This window comes from Parus major, chromosome 2 (assembly GCF_001522545.3).
Source record: "Parus major isolate Abel chromosome 2, Parus_major1.1, whole genome shotgun sequence".
Lineage (NCBI taxonomy): Eukaryota > Metazoa > Chordata > Aves > Passeriformes > Paridae > Parus > Parus major.
Window position 1 is genome coordinate 124447819 of NC_031769.1, and position 15560 is coordinate 124463378.

Genomic DNA, 15560 nt, shown 5'->3' on the forward strand with positions numbered 1-15560 from the left:
TGAGTTTTAATTTGATGTATCTTCTCTATGTAAAAATACCATTTACATCACTACAGAAATTTTCTCAGATGCAGTTTCCTAAGTGAGACAACTTGTCCTACCTTTGTCTCAACGGATTCAGGATGTCTACTTACGTTTATACTCAGAGCATGAAGAATTTACTGATCAAGTTTAATAAAGTAATTTTTAGTAATGCTAAACAAAGTCCATATTTAGATATTTATTAGCCTAGCTACACGGCACAACTAGAAGGGGAACCTTTATCTTCCAGCTGGTTTGGGGACATCAAATAGGACCAAATTAGTCCTAAGCTCTGTATTTTGCAGCTTCTCAGACTTTTTCCTGTACCTCACCAACACAAAAGGTATAACCTCTCCCAGCTGCAGGTTTATTCCACGCTGCATTACTGCGCTGATAGGTACAAGGAGCATTTGAACAAGTTCACTGCACTTGTGTTGGAAATCTCCATGGTTTGTGGTGCTTCTTGACTGACTCCCAAATATTTATCTTGGAATAGCATTTAGTTTGAGTTATGTAGTTTGAATTTTTAGCTCAAGGTAGACAGAGTTGCATCAGTGTTAGCATGGACTGACAAAGCTATGGAAGAACCGCCGAGTATTCAGAACAGATGTGCAGGAAAAGCCAACTATTGCAACCATACTGTCACTAACTCCCCATCATCTGAAAATCAAATGCTTTCCCGACTAAAATACCCACAGCTAAATTGCCTAACATGTGAAATATATTTGGTGTGAAGCTCCCTGCATGAAGAACTGACTGGACAACACCAAATCCAAACCTGAGCCAATGGTCAGGAATGGCCTCCTTTGGGGCTTCCTTTGCTCAGCGGTTCCACAGGCTGTGAGACATCCCTGCAGGCAGACACAGGCCCCTTCTGAGCAAGGGGAGCATTTGTGAAAGCAGGAAAGCGGCAGTGGGGGAGCCTGCCCGCCCTGGGAGCTCGTCCCGAGTCACCGCATGTGCCTCACGCCCGCGGCGCTGCCCGGGGAGGGAGAACCGAGCTCCCTCCGTCCGCTCCCGGCGCTGGGGCCGAGCTGTCCAGGCAGCCTCTCCTCACCCAGCCGGGACCCACGGCCCCGGGGGCTGCACCGGCTCGCCCGCGCCTCGCACCCTCTGTCCCCGGGCTGAGCCTGCGGGGCGGGGATGGAGGGAACCGCGGGGTCCTGCCGGCATCCCCCTGCCTCCTCCGGGGGAGAGCACGGCTCTGCCCGGCGGCCGCCCCCTGCCCGGCCCTGCCCGGCCCTGCGGGGAGGACGCGAAGCCGCGGCGCTCTATAAAAAGCCCCCCGGGCCGGGAGGGAGGGGAGCAGCGCAGAGCGGGACGGGGAGCGGGCAGCGGCGCCATGGCCCAGTCCGTGTGGGGCTACGACAGCGACAACGGTGAGGGGGCTCGGGGCCGCCGCGGGGGCCGGCATCAGCCCGGCTGAGCAGGGGAGACGTTTCTTTGTCTTTGTCCCTCAGGACCCGAGCGCTGGCACGAAAACTACCCCCTGGCCAAGGGCGACTGTCAGTCCCCCATTGAGATCAACAGCAAGGACGTGCAGCACGACTCCTCTCTCGCCTCCTGGCACGCCAGCTATGACCCCGGGGCAGCGAAAACCATCCTGAACAACGGGCGCACCTGCCGAGTCGTCTTCGACGACACTTTTGATCGATCAGGTCGGTCTGGATTTTTGGGGGGTTGCTAGGAATCAAAGCAAAAAAAGCGTTTTCAAAGTGCCAGGTATCAAAAAGCGCCCTTTAGTATCCAGCCTGTGCAGGCCAGCAGAAAAAAGTCGCTTGGCAATATTAAAAAGATGCTCCTGAAGTTTATTCTGGTGGATCTGAAGTGGGACAGAAAGGCTGTTAGCTACAGGGGAACCCCTGAAATACAGCTGGATGGTGGACTTCTCCCTATGTCACCTCCTTCATCAGACTCCACATCTCCAGGTTTTGTGTAAGGGACAAGAGTGGTGCCCAGAGTGGTTTAGAATGCTCTGAGATACTTTGTAAACAAAAAACTTGTATATACATTTCTACTGATTATGATCTTGATTTCTTCTGCATACTAATTTTTCAGGTACCTCAGAGCCTAAAAAAGTTATGAGAATAGCATTTATGTAAAATGGCATTTTATAGTTTCTGGAAAACAAATGGCTTTGTTATTTAATTGAGATCAAGCAATCTCATTTCTCTAAATTAAATTGTTCAAAACTTGATTGCAGAGCTCTATCTGTATAGCTCTGGATGCAGATAGGCAACAAATGTCAAAATTAATAAATTCATAATATATAATACAAAGACATCTCAAAAGCATGCAGTATTTATTGGTCCTTCATCAAGAAAGAAAACAATATAATTAATGGAAAACAGTTACTTTCCTTTGTATTTCTGTGCATCTGTGTTGATGGCACTTGTATTGAGATTTTGTTCTTAGTAAGCTATATCACAGATGAAATATATCCATAGTACATTGAAAGATCACTCTCCTTCTTGTTTATCTTGATGAGCCCCTTGTTTCCTTGGACTTCTTTATCATTACAGCTACTTATTTTTGTTCCATGTCTCTCAGATGGCATCTCAACTATTTAGGACCAGGACTGTCTCTAAATTATGTATTTTTATGCTCCTTTAGTATTTATGACCACTGTTTCTACACAGCAATCTCATAAATTGCAGTTTTATTACCATAGAAACACAAATGGTCTGGATTGGAAGTGACCTTAATGATCATCTAGTGCCAACCATACCCTCATCACCACCTTCCACTAGACCAGGTTACTAAAGATGCATCCAACCTGGCCTTGAACATTTCCAGGGATGGATAATCCACAGCTTCTCAGGCAACCTGTTCCAGTGCCTCATCAACACCACAGTAAAACATTTCTTCCTAATATCCAATGTGACCATACTCCCTTCCAGTCTGAAGACATTCTTCCTTGCCCTATCACCACCTGCCCTTGTAACAAGTTCCGTTTATAAGCCAGAATGCTCTTCCAAAAGCTTTGCATAAAATGAATGCCTGGACTGAAACCATGGGAAGGAAATAGGTAATGAATATTTTTACATAGTGGTTCTGTTCTGTCTTTTTTACAGCTTCCTAAAGGCTGAGGTGTTTTAGGTGTTTTAGGCTGCTCAAGAAGTTGTCTGCCCAGGGAACAGTACTGGAGAAAGATTCTAATTTGGGCAAACCAAATGCAGTCCTTGGTGCAGCACTCCCTCTTAGTAATCTTCCCTCCATTTCCTCCCTGTCTGTCTCCTGATCACCTCTGTTGTTTCTTTGGGCATGCAGTGTGTACATTCACTCCTGGCTGCCCTTACTTTCTGCAGGTTGCTGGACAGTAATTTAGGACTCAAGCGTTTCACAGGCACGTGTCTGATCAGAATACAATGCCTGACAGTTCAGAAAACCATGAGAAAAAATTTTGTAGACATTTTATTGCCTTCATTTGTTGGCTTCTGCAGTGCTAAGAGATGAAGATACATAGTAGTCACAGATTCCATTTTTATTGGAAAAAGAAATATAGTTGAAGATTTTTTATTTTCCCAATCACACGGAAGATTTTGAATGTTAAAAAGGTTTGGTTTTATGCTAGAGAGACTTGTATACTGTTATGAAGTGCTGTTTTCAAGTGCTTCACAGTATTTTAGCTCAGGAAAGGGCTACCTGTAAGAAATGAGTAGTAAATGAGTTTCCAAATCTGACACTGATTCAGCTTGGAAATGTAGGTAGATCGCATAAATTCAGCTCCTTCCTCCCATTGATTCCAATGTGAAATGGCAACCAAATACCAACCAAATTTGAGGAGCTGGATTCTAAGCCTTTTTTGTCCTATATTTGAAATTATTATTATTATAATTTTTTTTTTTCATTGAAGGCTTCTACAGAAGGTTTACTCAATATTACTCGATACTATACTGAGTTATGATTATTTATGTTTGAAAAAATTTTAAAAGTAAGAGGAATTACTGCTTAAGTCTCAACAGTGCTTTTTTTCTGGCCCTCCCCTTGATGGTTGTGACACCTACCAACTAAAAAGAGAAACTACAAAGTTAAACCTCTTGCTCTGTGTAGGTATTCCAACTTGTAGGATATCAAGAATTCATTTGAGACCATTGGGCAAAAGAGGATTTCAATGTTAACTTTGAACTTCAAAGCTATTGGTGGAAGTTCAAACTTGAATGCTATTTAAACAAGGCCTTCTGGCACTGCAGTTGTGAACTACATTATCAGCTTTCTGTGTAAGGAAACACGACTCATTCCAACCTTAGGTAATGAATGAAAAATACATTTGAGAGCTTATCCTCTAAGCAGTCCCTGCTCAAAAGAATCTCCAGGCTGAAAGAGCAGGTGTGATGTTCTGAAAGTCAGAGTTGATGTCAACTGTCAGACTGATGCATGGTCAGCATTATTTGGCTAAGCACAACAGAAGTAACAGCTTCTTAGTTTCTCTTGCTGGTGGCTCAAGAACAATTTTCTAACTCACCTGACCTAAACTTCATTGTCTTCCCTCACTTCCAAGAAACAGATTTTTTTTTTAATTTTTATTTTCTCTTAGAAGCAGCTATCTGTAACCATTGTTTAGGTGTCTGACCTGAAAAAGGTATGCCAATCATGGACTGGAGGTACTTTTTGAAGCACCTTTGGGTAAATTCAACAGCCCTAACACCAATCTTTTTAAAAAAGACCCTTTCTTGACGAGAATCACCTGAGAACACTCTCCTCTCTCCATACCAGGAACTGTAGTGTGTCCACTCGCCAGGAGAAAAGAGGCTTGTTGGGTAGCTGGGCTTTGATTCTGTGCTTGACTCACAGCAGCTTCCACAGCATTCACATCAAACAGAACTCCTGACAGCAGAGTTTAGCACCAGCCACATAAACTGGCGAGTGTTGTGGGCGCCTTGTGGCGGGCTGGCGGTAGGAGGGGAGCTGTGCTGTGTCCCCATGGGGTGCTGGTGTGGTGGCAGGTGCTGATGCTGTGTCCCTGCAGTGCTGAGAGGGGGGCCGCTGACCGGCGCCTACCGCCTGCGCCAGCTGCACCTGCACTGGGGCTCCTCCGACGAGCACGGCTCCGAGCACATCATCGACGGCCAGAAGTACGCGGCAGAGGTAGGACGGGTTTGTAGTGGTAGCATTCAGACTGGAATTTGTCTGCTTTTTCATCTGAACACACTAACCATTCTCCCTCCTGAAAGTATTTAGCTATTGATTTTTCCCTGCCTGTGAAACTTGTGAATACTGCTTAAAATGCAGTGGTGTAAGTTGCAGCTGCTGACAAATGTATCCCTGCAAGTATCTACTAACACGGATTTCTTCATGCCAGAGTTTTTGCTGGTATCTTTGAATGTTTTAAAACTATTTGCGACAAAGCAATCTGTTACTTCCAAATAGGAAGATCTGCTGAATTTTTTTTGGCATTTAGTCATTTCTGGTATAGCTTGAGTTACCAAGCTAGTTTCAGAAAGAATAGAAAAACTCACTAAAAGCATATTTGATAAGCTGATGTTCAAAATTAGATCCGTCTTAAAACTGATTCGGAGTATGTCTTAGTTCCTGAACATATCTGCTTTAAAATAGCTGGGTTTATTTTCAGGAACGACATAAAATGTAATGTTTGTGTTTTGTTTTGTTTTGTTTTGTTTTGTTTTGTTTTGTTTTAAATGTAAACCACTGCAGGGCTGTTGTCCTAGTTCATTAAAATTAATGAATGTTTTAGGCCCTGAATACTTCTTCAGGTCCTAAATGTAAGTGAATTAACTATTGACGCTAGAGAATTGCTAGCAAAGGCTGCCTCCTTCCTCCACTTTGAGATTAGGCTCAAAATACATACCAATGCCCACAAAAATCAGTATGTGTTTAACTGCCTTCCACCTGTACTCTTGTGGCCCAGAGCTTGAAGAAGCTTTGCCCACCTCTTGCAGGACAAAACTGAGGCAAATATTTGCAGGGTCAATGTGCACAAACATTGCAGAGATGACTGCAGGTGATGGCTTAGGATTTTTTTCCCCATTCCTTAAGCACAGACAATCTTTGCTAGTGTTCTGCTTTCTGTGGCCAACTAAAGAGAAAAAAATATCTGCTTCCTCAAACTATTTCTTGGCTAGTTCAAGCACAGACTTTTTATGTTACTTTTGTTAGCAGTACTCATGTATTTGTTGACAGGAGAAGGATGCCTGGAATATATGTACTTTAGCTACATTGCAGCCAAAGATTTATAGTTGCTCCAACTTTATCCTTAACATTAGAATCCTTACCCTCAAGAGAAATGAAACAGAGAAAAATGGATTAGTTTAAGTTCAGGACAAATTATTTTTTTGGTTATTTTAAATATGCTTTAAAAAAAACCACTGATTTTGTATCTATACGTGTATATATACGTGTAGAACACGTATGACTGTTCCAAATTCTCCTTAATCTGAAATTGCACACTGCTAGTTGCAGCATTTGTTGCTATATACATGAGCTAGAGATTTTCTAGCTGGACAGGGATTCAAAAATTTGAAATATATCCTGAAAATACAGCATTGTTGAAAGTGGATATGAGAAAGAAATGTCCAATTATAACCCCACTCCATTCCAATATGATGTGCCAAGAGCAGTAAGAGATACAAACCAATAATATATGCACTACATACAAACCAGTGTAAATCCTTGACATCTGCACCACCTGAAGATCTAAAAATGTACTTGAGATGAAGTGCATGTCAGTAGGTGTTTTATGCACTGCATGTGTGCATGTCATGTGCTTGGATTAAACTATTTATAGTTGCATTGTCTGATATTGTGTGGTAAACTCCATTTTCTTTGTCCTATGCTTCAATTAAATTCAAAGCAATGCTTTATGGAAAGCATGAGCATATAAAAGCATGGGAACAGCAGTAAGAAATAAATACTTAAACAGTTTTCTTTTTCATGTCCATTCCTTTACTTACTGTGTACCAGAATATTTTCTTAATTTGATTTATAGTGAAGATTGTGCTGTTGACAATTTCTTGTGTTTATAACTGAGGCTTAATTGATTTTTAGTTACATATGGTGCACTGGAATCCAAAACATGGTAATTTTGCTGGAGCTTTGAAACAACCTGATGGTGTAGCTGTTGTGGGCATTTTTCTGAAAGTAAGTAGCAAATATTCAGTCTTTACAATTTTCTGTATTTTTCCTCTTTCCCTAGTGCAAGGGGAAAAGTTACCAATGTTTTTTCCTGCACTGCAGCCCTTTCCTGTGGCGTGCACTGGGTGAGGAAGAGGGTCTGCATAGACTGAATGTTTCCTCTCATCCTTTGTCTGCTAGCAGGTGTTGTATCTGCCTGTCAGCAAGGTTATGTTGACTGATTCCCTTCTCTGGTCTCTTGTTGGTTCCACACAAGCTGGGGATCAAAATGAGTTGAATGAACCCACTCCAAAAAAAAAAAAGAATTGATGGTAAAATAAGATCATTGGACGTTCTATCCTTGAAATACATAAACTTTTAAACAACATAATACTGTACCAGTATTTTCAGATTGACTTTTTTATAAACTCAACAGAAGTTAAGTAGTACTTGTATCAAATCTGTATGTGGTCTAGGACATTGAGAAATGCTAGTGGGCACACAGTCCAAAAGTGATAAATTACAGAAACTTCAATCCTTTTAGCTGCAAGTGAGCATTTCGGCTTGAACACACCATCCAGGAATAGTGTCCTTTTAATGTTTCATCACTAGTAAGTGGCATTTGTACAAGCAAGAGCAAGTGGATGTAATTAATTTTGCTACAGTGTCCCTGGACAGACTAGACACAGTGTCATTTTAATTCTATTACTCTGTGAGCCAACCTGACCTTTTCTCTTGTGGTTAGTCTAAATTGAAGGTCAGCACCTGTCCCTATTCTCCCCTATGACTATGTCCTTCAATTATTCTTCCTTTGTCATTCCTTTTGGCCTATTTTAGGACAAAGTTTTATGTTGTAAAACATAACTTACAAAGCACACCACTATATTCCTATTAACCATGCTAAGGTCAGCCAAAAGGTCTAGAAAAGTAAGTAGTATCATTATCTTCTCTGGCCCTCTTTCCCTATTTCCTTCTTTCTCTTTGGTGAAGGAGCTGTTGCTTTCTTTGAATTTGTCGTGTTCCATTACTGGGTTTTGGGGTACTACTAAAACAGGATTGAGTTACCTACTGAGGAATTGAAGTTAATCTATTTTGGAACAAGACATGGCAATAACAGCACATCTTACACATACTGCCTCTACACTTCTGGGTTGTCAAAGCTTTTAGCAGTGCTAAATGTCATGAACACAAGCAATAAAGTGACCTCATAGCTTGAGGTCATCTAGACATTAATTTGTCACATGTCTTACATCAAGTCTGATCTGACTGTGTATGTGCTGCAGAATGAAGTGTCTGCAGGAACTACAGCCCTTCAGGCAATCAAGACTTTGTCAAGTGTTCAGACATCTCGCAGTGGCTGTGGGTTGCTTTTGAAGCAGGAGCCAAGGGTTAAGCCCTGGGTAGTGAAGCTGAGTGTGCAGTCCATTCCTCAGACAGGCATGATGCCTTGTAGCGTCCTTCAACATGTTCAAATTGCAAAGCCAGCTACTGGAGCCTGCTATTTTTGATGTTCTTTGAACACATAGTTTTCTGTCAGTCCCTACTGGATTCTCTGAGACTGCTGTTGCCTAATGTGACAGATGGGATGTACTGAATGTCTTTCAAATACTGTGGAACATGATGAAAAGATACAGTATTTGTGCTTTGCATTACAGGTTGGAAAAACTCCCAAACCAGAGATGAAAAGAATTCTTGAAGAAATTGAAAACATTAAGACCAAGGTATCAAAACATCTTTTGTGATATAGTGTAGCTGGAAAATCACAGAAGCAGGAATGAGTAGTTCAGGTTCATATTTTGGCATCATTTTGATGCCAAACAGTAGCAACAGAAATGGTGCATTGGACTGTGGAGCAGGATACTTTATTTTGCTTAAATATTTAACTCTTCACTTCAGCAAATAATCTTGTGGAAGATGATTTTTTAATCAATCTTTGCATACACAATTGATAGTTTTATTGGTCCTGCTCTGTAAAAAATATGCCAGTGGGGTAATACCAAGAAGAAATTAAAAGCTTTTTGAAGACAACAGTAGCTAAAAAAAATGCATATAGCAGAGTCAGAAATTTAGTTAGGCTAAAATGAGAAGAAACTAGTAGAAATGATAGAGCAGGGTCCCAGTCAGGGTAAGGGAGATTAAAAACATTATTAGTTTCAAGAAGGAACTGTATCTATAAAAGAAATTACATGGTGCAGTTTCAGCACCAGTCCTAAGTTCTCTCTTCCTATGATACTAGCAGAAATAGCATTGCAAATATATTCTAAACTGTTTTTCAGCTTAATTAATGATCTAAGGCACCAGTCCATACCTATTGCATAGATACAGCTGCTGAAGGGAGTTATTTGCAGAGAACTGCAATATTGCACCTATTGTCATTTAGCATTCTCATTTACAATAAACTTTATAAACTCTAGGCATACTTCAGCAATTCTGCTTCATGATAAAGTTTATGATTCTAATAATGCTAAAAGTAATTTTTTTTTATTTCACCTTGAACATGCCACCAGATCATCAAATTTGTAGGCATTTTCTTGGAAATTTACCAGAATTCCTTGCATTTAATGTATGTATGTGTGTACTGCCATTGACGTGCAGGTCTGAGCCTGAAAGCTCTTCTCTCCTTTGTAAGAGTTGTATAAATTTTATTTTTTAAACTCAGTTTTCAAATGCATTTAAGTTCTTTCTGCTGAGGGAACTGAAGGTTATTTTTAACCTATCTATGCCCCTGCCTCAATGTGTCAATGGTATCTCTTTTGGTAGCTTTCTCTCATAATGCCTGTATAATTATTTTGGCCATTTACATGTAGCAGTTTTGGAAAAAGCAACAGTTGAAATAAAGCAGAGAAAAGTGCATACACAAAGAACCACATGTTGTATTTTATCTCTTATTTCTCTTCTGTCATCACATTTTCCCAAGATTACTTATTTTTCAGAAAGATTAATGGGTGGTATCACTGGTGTATTTATCACACAAGCAGTTTCAATTGCTCTCATGCATTATAGGCAGAGGAGTTTCTTGGTCACTGTACTGTATTTACTGACAAAGCACAATTTTGTGAATTTACTTGCAAATTCATATTGAACTTACAGAATAATCTTTTCAGGAAGATATAACTGGAGACACTTTTCCTACTCTTAATTTGTGCAAGGATGCATGGAAACAATTTAAGCTTCTGCCACTCACTTTGTTCTAATCTAGAGAAGATTCTCCATGATAGAAGAAGGAAATAGTAATAACATATCTTTCTTCTCAGAACTGCATCCAAAATACCAATAGAGAAGTGAACTGCATTTCCTTGGCTAGTTTTTGTTGCCCAGAGGGAACAAGGAATATTCATTACAGTCCTGTGGAGTTACTGCTCTATTTGGTGGCAGATTTACCAGGAAATGTTGTCTGATGTCTGCTTTCTCCCTTGTCTGGTGGTAATCACCTCAAATTGTAAAATATTTAGGATTCAGTTTACAGGAAATATTTTAATTCTCCACTAAGTGTAATAGTGCCAAAAAAAAAGACTGAGAATGTCACCATGAATATATAATTAGAGCACAATCTTGGGAAGAGAGAGGTGTAGATTTAAATTCCTCCAGATAGAAGACTGTAATAAATCCGGGATAAATGCCTGGCCACTATCCTGTTGGATAAAAGGGTAACAGTACCAGCAGTGCCACAGGCTTTAACTTCTATCCCAATGGCCCAAAGTAAAACACAAGTTTGATAATTCCAGAACAGAGATATGTAAAAATGAATTTGCTTTGATCCCACACAATTCAGTTTTTAATTTCTTTTAATTTATTAATGTAATCAAAATGTCAGTTATTATTAATTGCTGAGAAAGTGCTTGACAGGAAGAAAAGGAGATTGATTCCTTGCATGAATCTTGGTATTTAATTGCTTCCTTTATAATAGCATAGACACAGATGACTTTTTTAAGATGTGTATCTCTGGAGTTGCTGCAGAGAATTTTTTTGTTTCCCTAAGGGGAAGGAGGCTCCTTTTCTGCACTTTGATCCTTCAATTCTTTTCCCCAAATCTCGGGACTACTGGACCTACCACGGTTCGTTCACCACACCCCCCTGTGAGGAGTGCATCACTTGGATTCTCCTGAGGGAGCCGATTGAAGTCAGCTCAGACCAGGTAAACTCCAGCCCACTTCTTGGTGGGGAAAGCTTTAGCTGTGGACAGTGAGAAACTGCCTGCAGAACAGACTGTTGAAATGGGCTGTAAAACTGACCCTGAGAATCAGGCATTCTTGCAGGACACTTCCTGGAACAGCCTCAGCAGTGGTGTTTTTGGGGTCCAGAAAACCTGCTAAGGCAGAAGTGCCCCAGAGCCACAAAATTCAGCCATGATAGCAGCCTCAGTTCATTCTACATCTTTTACAATTAAGTGGCAAGTGAGACTAATATTTTGCTGGTTTCCTGGTTTAAGAAATTGCTGATCCAGATCTTGACTTCTTAAAAGCTGTCAGTGAGAAAGATCAAACAACCTACAACCTGCAAACCTGAACATAGATACGAATTAATATAACACTTGCATTCAAATAGCTCAAATGTGCATTTACAGAGAAAAAAAAAAAGAAGTCTGTCTGGATAAGGTGATTTTGTAGTTCTTGTGTCAAAATTTTCAGCTATTTATACCATTTTCTGCTTCAGCAATACAAGTCAGGATATATCCTTCCTACTGAAATGGATGTTTTCAAAATATATTTTTTTTCATTTGGATGGAAGGCTAACAATCAACAAAGCAACACTGAAATTAAGTTAGTTTTAATAACAGCAGCTGAGTTCTGAATTCATGATTCAACTTAATAATCCAGTTGGCATATCTCTGCCTTGCAGATCAAAATACAAACTTCTGCACCAGCTTTTTCGACCACTGCCTTGCAGTGACATAGGTCTGGATCCTCCTTCACAGATAGCTGTATTTTCACAATGTATTTGCCTGCAGTCCAGCTCCAGCAGGATCACAGTAGGGGCTTATTCTTTTAACACACTGTGCGTGTGAATCAGAGAAGACACCAAAAGAAGCCCAGGAAAGGGTCAGATGATGAACTGTTCTGTGGATTGTGAAGATACACAGAAACAATGCAAACTCCTGGGCTGCAGGAATCTTTATCAGTAATCTCAGTATTGTTAGGAGACTGTCATTGTCATTGTGTGCTTGTCACTATATGAGAAAATTCCTTTTTCATCTCATAGTTTTTTCTTGGCGGTAAGGTCCACAGTGCTTCCACATAGACACTTGAATTTTTCTTCCTTGCAGATGGCAAAGCTCCGTAGCCTTTCCAAGAATGATGAGAATGAACCCATGAGCCCTCTTGTTGACAACTGGCGCCCACCGCAGCCTCTGAAGGGCAGGATAGTAAAAGCTTCATTCAAGTAAAATCTCAAGTCTCACTCAGCTGAACCTGAGTGAGAAAATCCCTACATCACAAAAGTGTAGCTAGTTTTTTCTGTCTACTGCTTTTCCTCTGGACACAGGTCTGTGTTTCTCAGTTTGAAATTCTGAATGGTAAAAGTGAATCTGTTTTTAAAAGCAGAAAAATAAAGTATGCAAATACTAAGCATAGTAAGCAAATGTGAAAAGTAATGATTCTTGACCACAAAGGCCTCAGCATTTATAGTCACTTCTCTGCCTTGTGGTCTTGTAAGAAAAATAGGCTCAGTTTCAATATTTAATTAATTTTGAAGAAAATATAGTAAGGCAAAAAAATGAACCAGTTGTTCAGAAAAGCAGAAGTAACAGTAGATGAACACAAGGGAAATGCCTGTCTGTACACTGTGATCTTGCTCAGACACCCCACCCTCAGAGGAGATATCCACAGAATAAGTACCCTTTAACATACCAGATTTTCCTTTCCCTGTCTTGCTCATGGTTTTTTATCCAAGATTAGATTAGTGTTCTGAGGGTAAAATCAGGCATACTCAGTTTCTGTGTGAAGAAAAAAAGAGACCTTGCTGTTTTTTCAGTATGTACTGTCTTTGCCATATCTTGCTGCTGCCATATTTGATCATTTCTCCTTTCACTGCTGCTGTTACTTCACCCATCCATTGTAGAGTCCTGCTGGTATCGTATTGCTTTGTATTTAGTTTACAGCTTTAGTATTGCTGAGGGGGAAGTTCCTTTCTTCTGCTGCTCTGTTATCTCCCAGAATGATGGATTTTTGATGCTCTGCCTGCTTTTTATATTTGACACCTTAATGGTTTTGCCTATTAGGGATTTTGTTGCATATAGAAAGGATCTTTCTGCATGACTCATATGTGTCATTTTCATCCCCACTTGTGAAAAATCCAGGTTAAGTGTTTATTTGACCCTGTATCTGGAGAATATAAGTGGATTCTGTTTGGCTCAGTTCCTTTCTGGGGAGACACATCAGCTTTCAACTATGATCCAAGCAAGGAATCACTGGCAGACAGAAACATCTAAATCAACTTCCCCTGTCCTTCAACATATAAACTTCACCATTTCAGTGTACAGGTACTATCAATGTTGAACCCACATACAGATCATGTGAGTAAAGATCTACATTATATTCAACACCCAGGTGATTATTCAGTATTGGACATACAGGAGATGGGATGGTCAAAGGTGGTGCATAAATCCTGCTGCACAGAAAGCTTCTGGGCTCTCTGTGTTCCTGTAACTCATCAGTAGGTAGTAGTGGGTGTTCTTCTGGAGATGTTGACACAAACATGTTCACAGCAGCATTTATAAGGGAAATGTCAAAGTCTGAAAAAAAAAACCAGGGCTACAAATGGCTGGAATAGGCATTTCCCAGTTCACCTTAACTATTTCACTTTCCACCTTCACTGGAAAAATGATGCTCCAACAGGGAAGTAATGAATCAGCAACACTGGACAAATGCTGCTGTTATTATCAGCACAATTCAGTGAGAATCCAGAAATGAAACTGAGAGCAGATTTTTGATCCTTTTCATTCAGTTAGAATTGTTCAAAGGATTGCTGAATTCCCATTGAAAATTAGTATTTTAGTTTATTAGGAATGTATTTTTCTTAGTATAAAGCAGTTTATTTTTAAAAACTAAGTTCATGTGAGTAGAAGCTAAAGTATTGATTGAATCCTGTTTACAAATGTTTTGGCACTGGCCTAATTTTATCATAAGATCAGTTTTTGATATTATGAGTGCAGCACTTGCAACGGTATTGATTTTAGGAGTCCCTCAGATCTTCTTTAAACTCCCAAATCTATAAATCTTCTCAACACATAAAAATGTTACTACAGAAAGCTCAAAAGCAACATTTTTTTTCTACTGTACTATGTCTTATGTGTAAAATTTCTTCTCATACTCATATGCAGTTGATATTCGTGATGAGAAAATTTTAACACAAAGAACTGAGACAAGGGTTTGAGTCTTTCGACCTAAAAGCCATTGACTGTGATGTTTTAATCTCTTGTTATTGAGGCAATAAAACAAGATTAGTTGTCTGCACTTGAAATAACTGCTTTTATGTCTTCAGAGAATCAATAAATTGACTTACATAAAAAATAAATTGATTGCTGTTTTTATGCTAAGTGGTGACTGAAAGTTGCAAGAACTTAGTAGAAAACCTTGCTGCTCCTTTCTTTGATACATATGCTTGTAATATAAGGGGGACAGACATTTTAGTACTTTTTAACTGTTGAAGTTTAGTATGTTTATGTTTTATTTATGTTAGTATTTAGTGTATTTCCTCTACTGCTTTTGAAAGGTAGAATAGGCAGAAGTTTATGAACTACTGAAATAGCTGTTTTGGTTCCAAGAAGCAATATTTGGTTTGCATGTTGGTAAAAAGGAAAATACAGTCTGAAATTTATATTGCTTCCTCATGCATCTCCTCTGATTCCATTCTGTCTTCAAACTACTATTACACAAAAGCATCATCTTCACTGCAAATATGCTTTAAAGTTTTGAAGAATAAGGTGCACAGTTTTGTTCCATTGCCTTTCATACTTTGAGAAATGATATAGCTCAGCACTGATTACCTTGGTGACAAAATCAGAACATGTGGATTGTAATCCTGCTGCCTCATTTATATTAGAGAAAAAAAACAACCCAAACAAACAGTAAAAATTACTCTAATCATTCTGGGGCACTAATCCGTATGAATTCAGTGTCTATAATGTATATATTAATTACAGCAGGGTAGCCAAATTATTCAAATTAATTAACACCTATTAGGTTTTGACAAATGCTTAAACTTTCCCAGTTTCCCACACCTCACAAGAGACACTACTAGAAAAATTAAAAGCTTATTCCTACAGTTTCAAAGCTTTTCTTTATTAACTGAAACAGTTGTCACCATCTTTCAGTCATGTGTAAATTCGTAACTGAACTGTGAATTCCTGGTATGACCCTTGTGTACAACCAGCTATGATTCTGCATATCTACTACAAAATGAAAAGAACAAATATCTTATTTTTCTGTATCTCAAAGAAAGATGCTCCTGGATGTCCTTGTTGATGTTTT

At 39.6% G+C, this 15560-nt stretch overlaps 1 protein-coding gene across 1 annotated transcript; it reads left to right on the forward strand.

The window, feature by feature from the left end:
* The first annotated feature begins 1222 nt into the window (after positions 1-1222).
* LOC107201028 (carbonic anhydrase 3-like) lies at positions 1223-14604 on the forward strand. Its single transcript, XM_015620211.2, has 7 exons — positions 1223-1400; positions 1482-1679; positions 4991-5109; positions 7027-7119; positions 8748-8813; positions 11072-11227; positions 12356-14604. Exons 1-7 carry the CDS (start codon positions 1364-1366, stop codon positions 12473-12475), a joined length of 789 nt encoding a protein of 262 aa, XP_015475697.1. The 5' UTR covers positions 1223-1363; the 3' UTR covers positions 12476-14604.
* Positions 14605-15560: the final 956 nt, after the last annotated feature.

Excerpts from the sequence above, each read along its gene's own strand:
- LOC107201028 (XM_015620211.2), top strand. The coding sequence starts at position 1,364 with ATGGCCCAGTCCGTGTGGGGCTACGACAGCGACAACG. Across the intron at positions 1,680-4,990 it reads CGACACTTTTGATCGATCAG|TGCTGAGAGGGGGGCCGCTG; the intron begins GTCGGTCTGGAT and ends GTGTCCCTGCAG. Across the intron at positions 5,110-7,026 it reads GCCAGAAGTACGCGGCAGAG|TTACATATGGTGCACTGGAA; the intron begins GTAGGACGGGTT and ends ATTGATTTTTAG.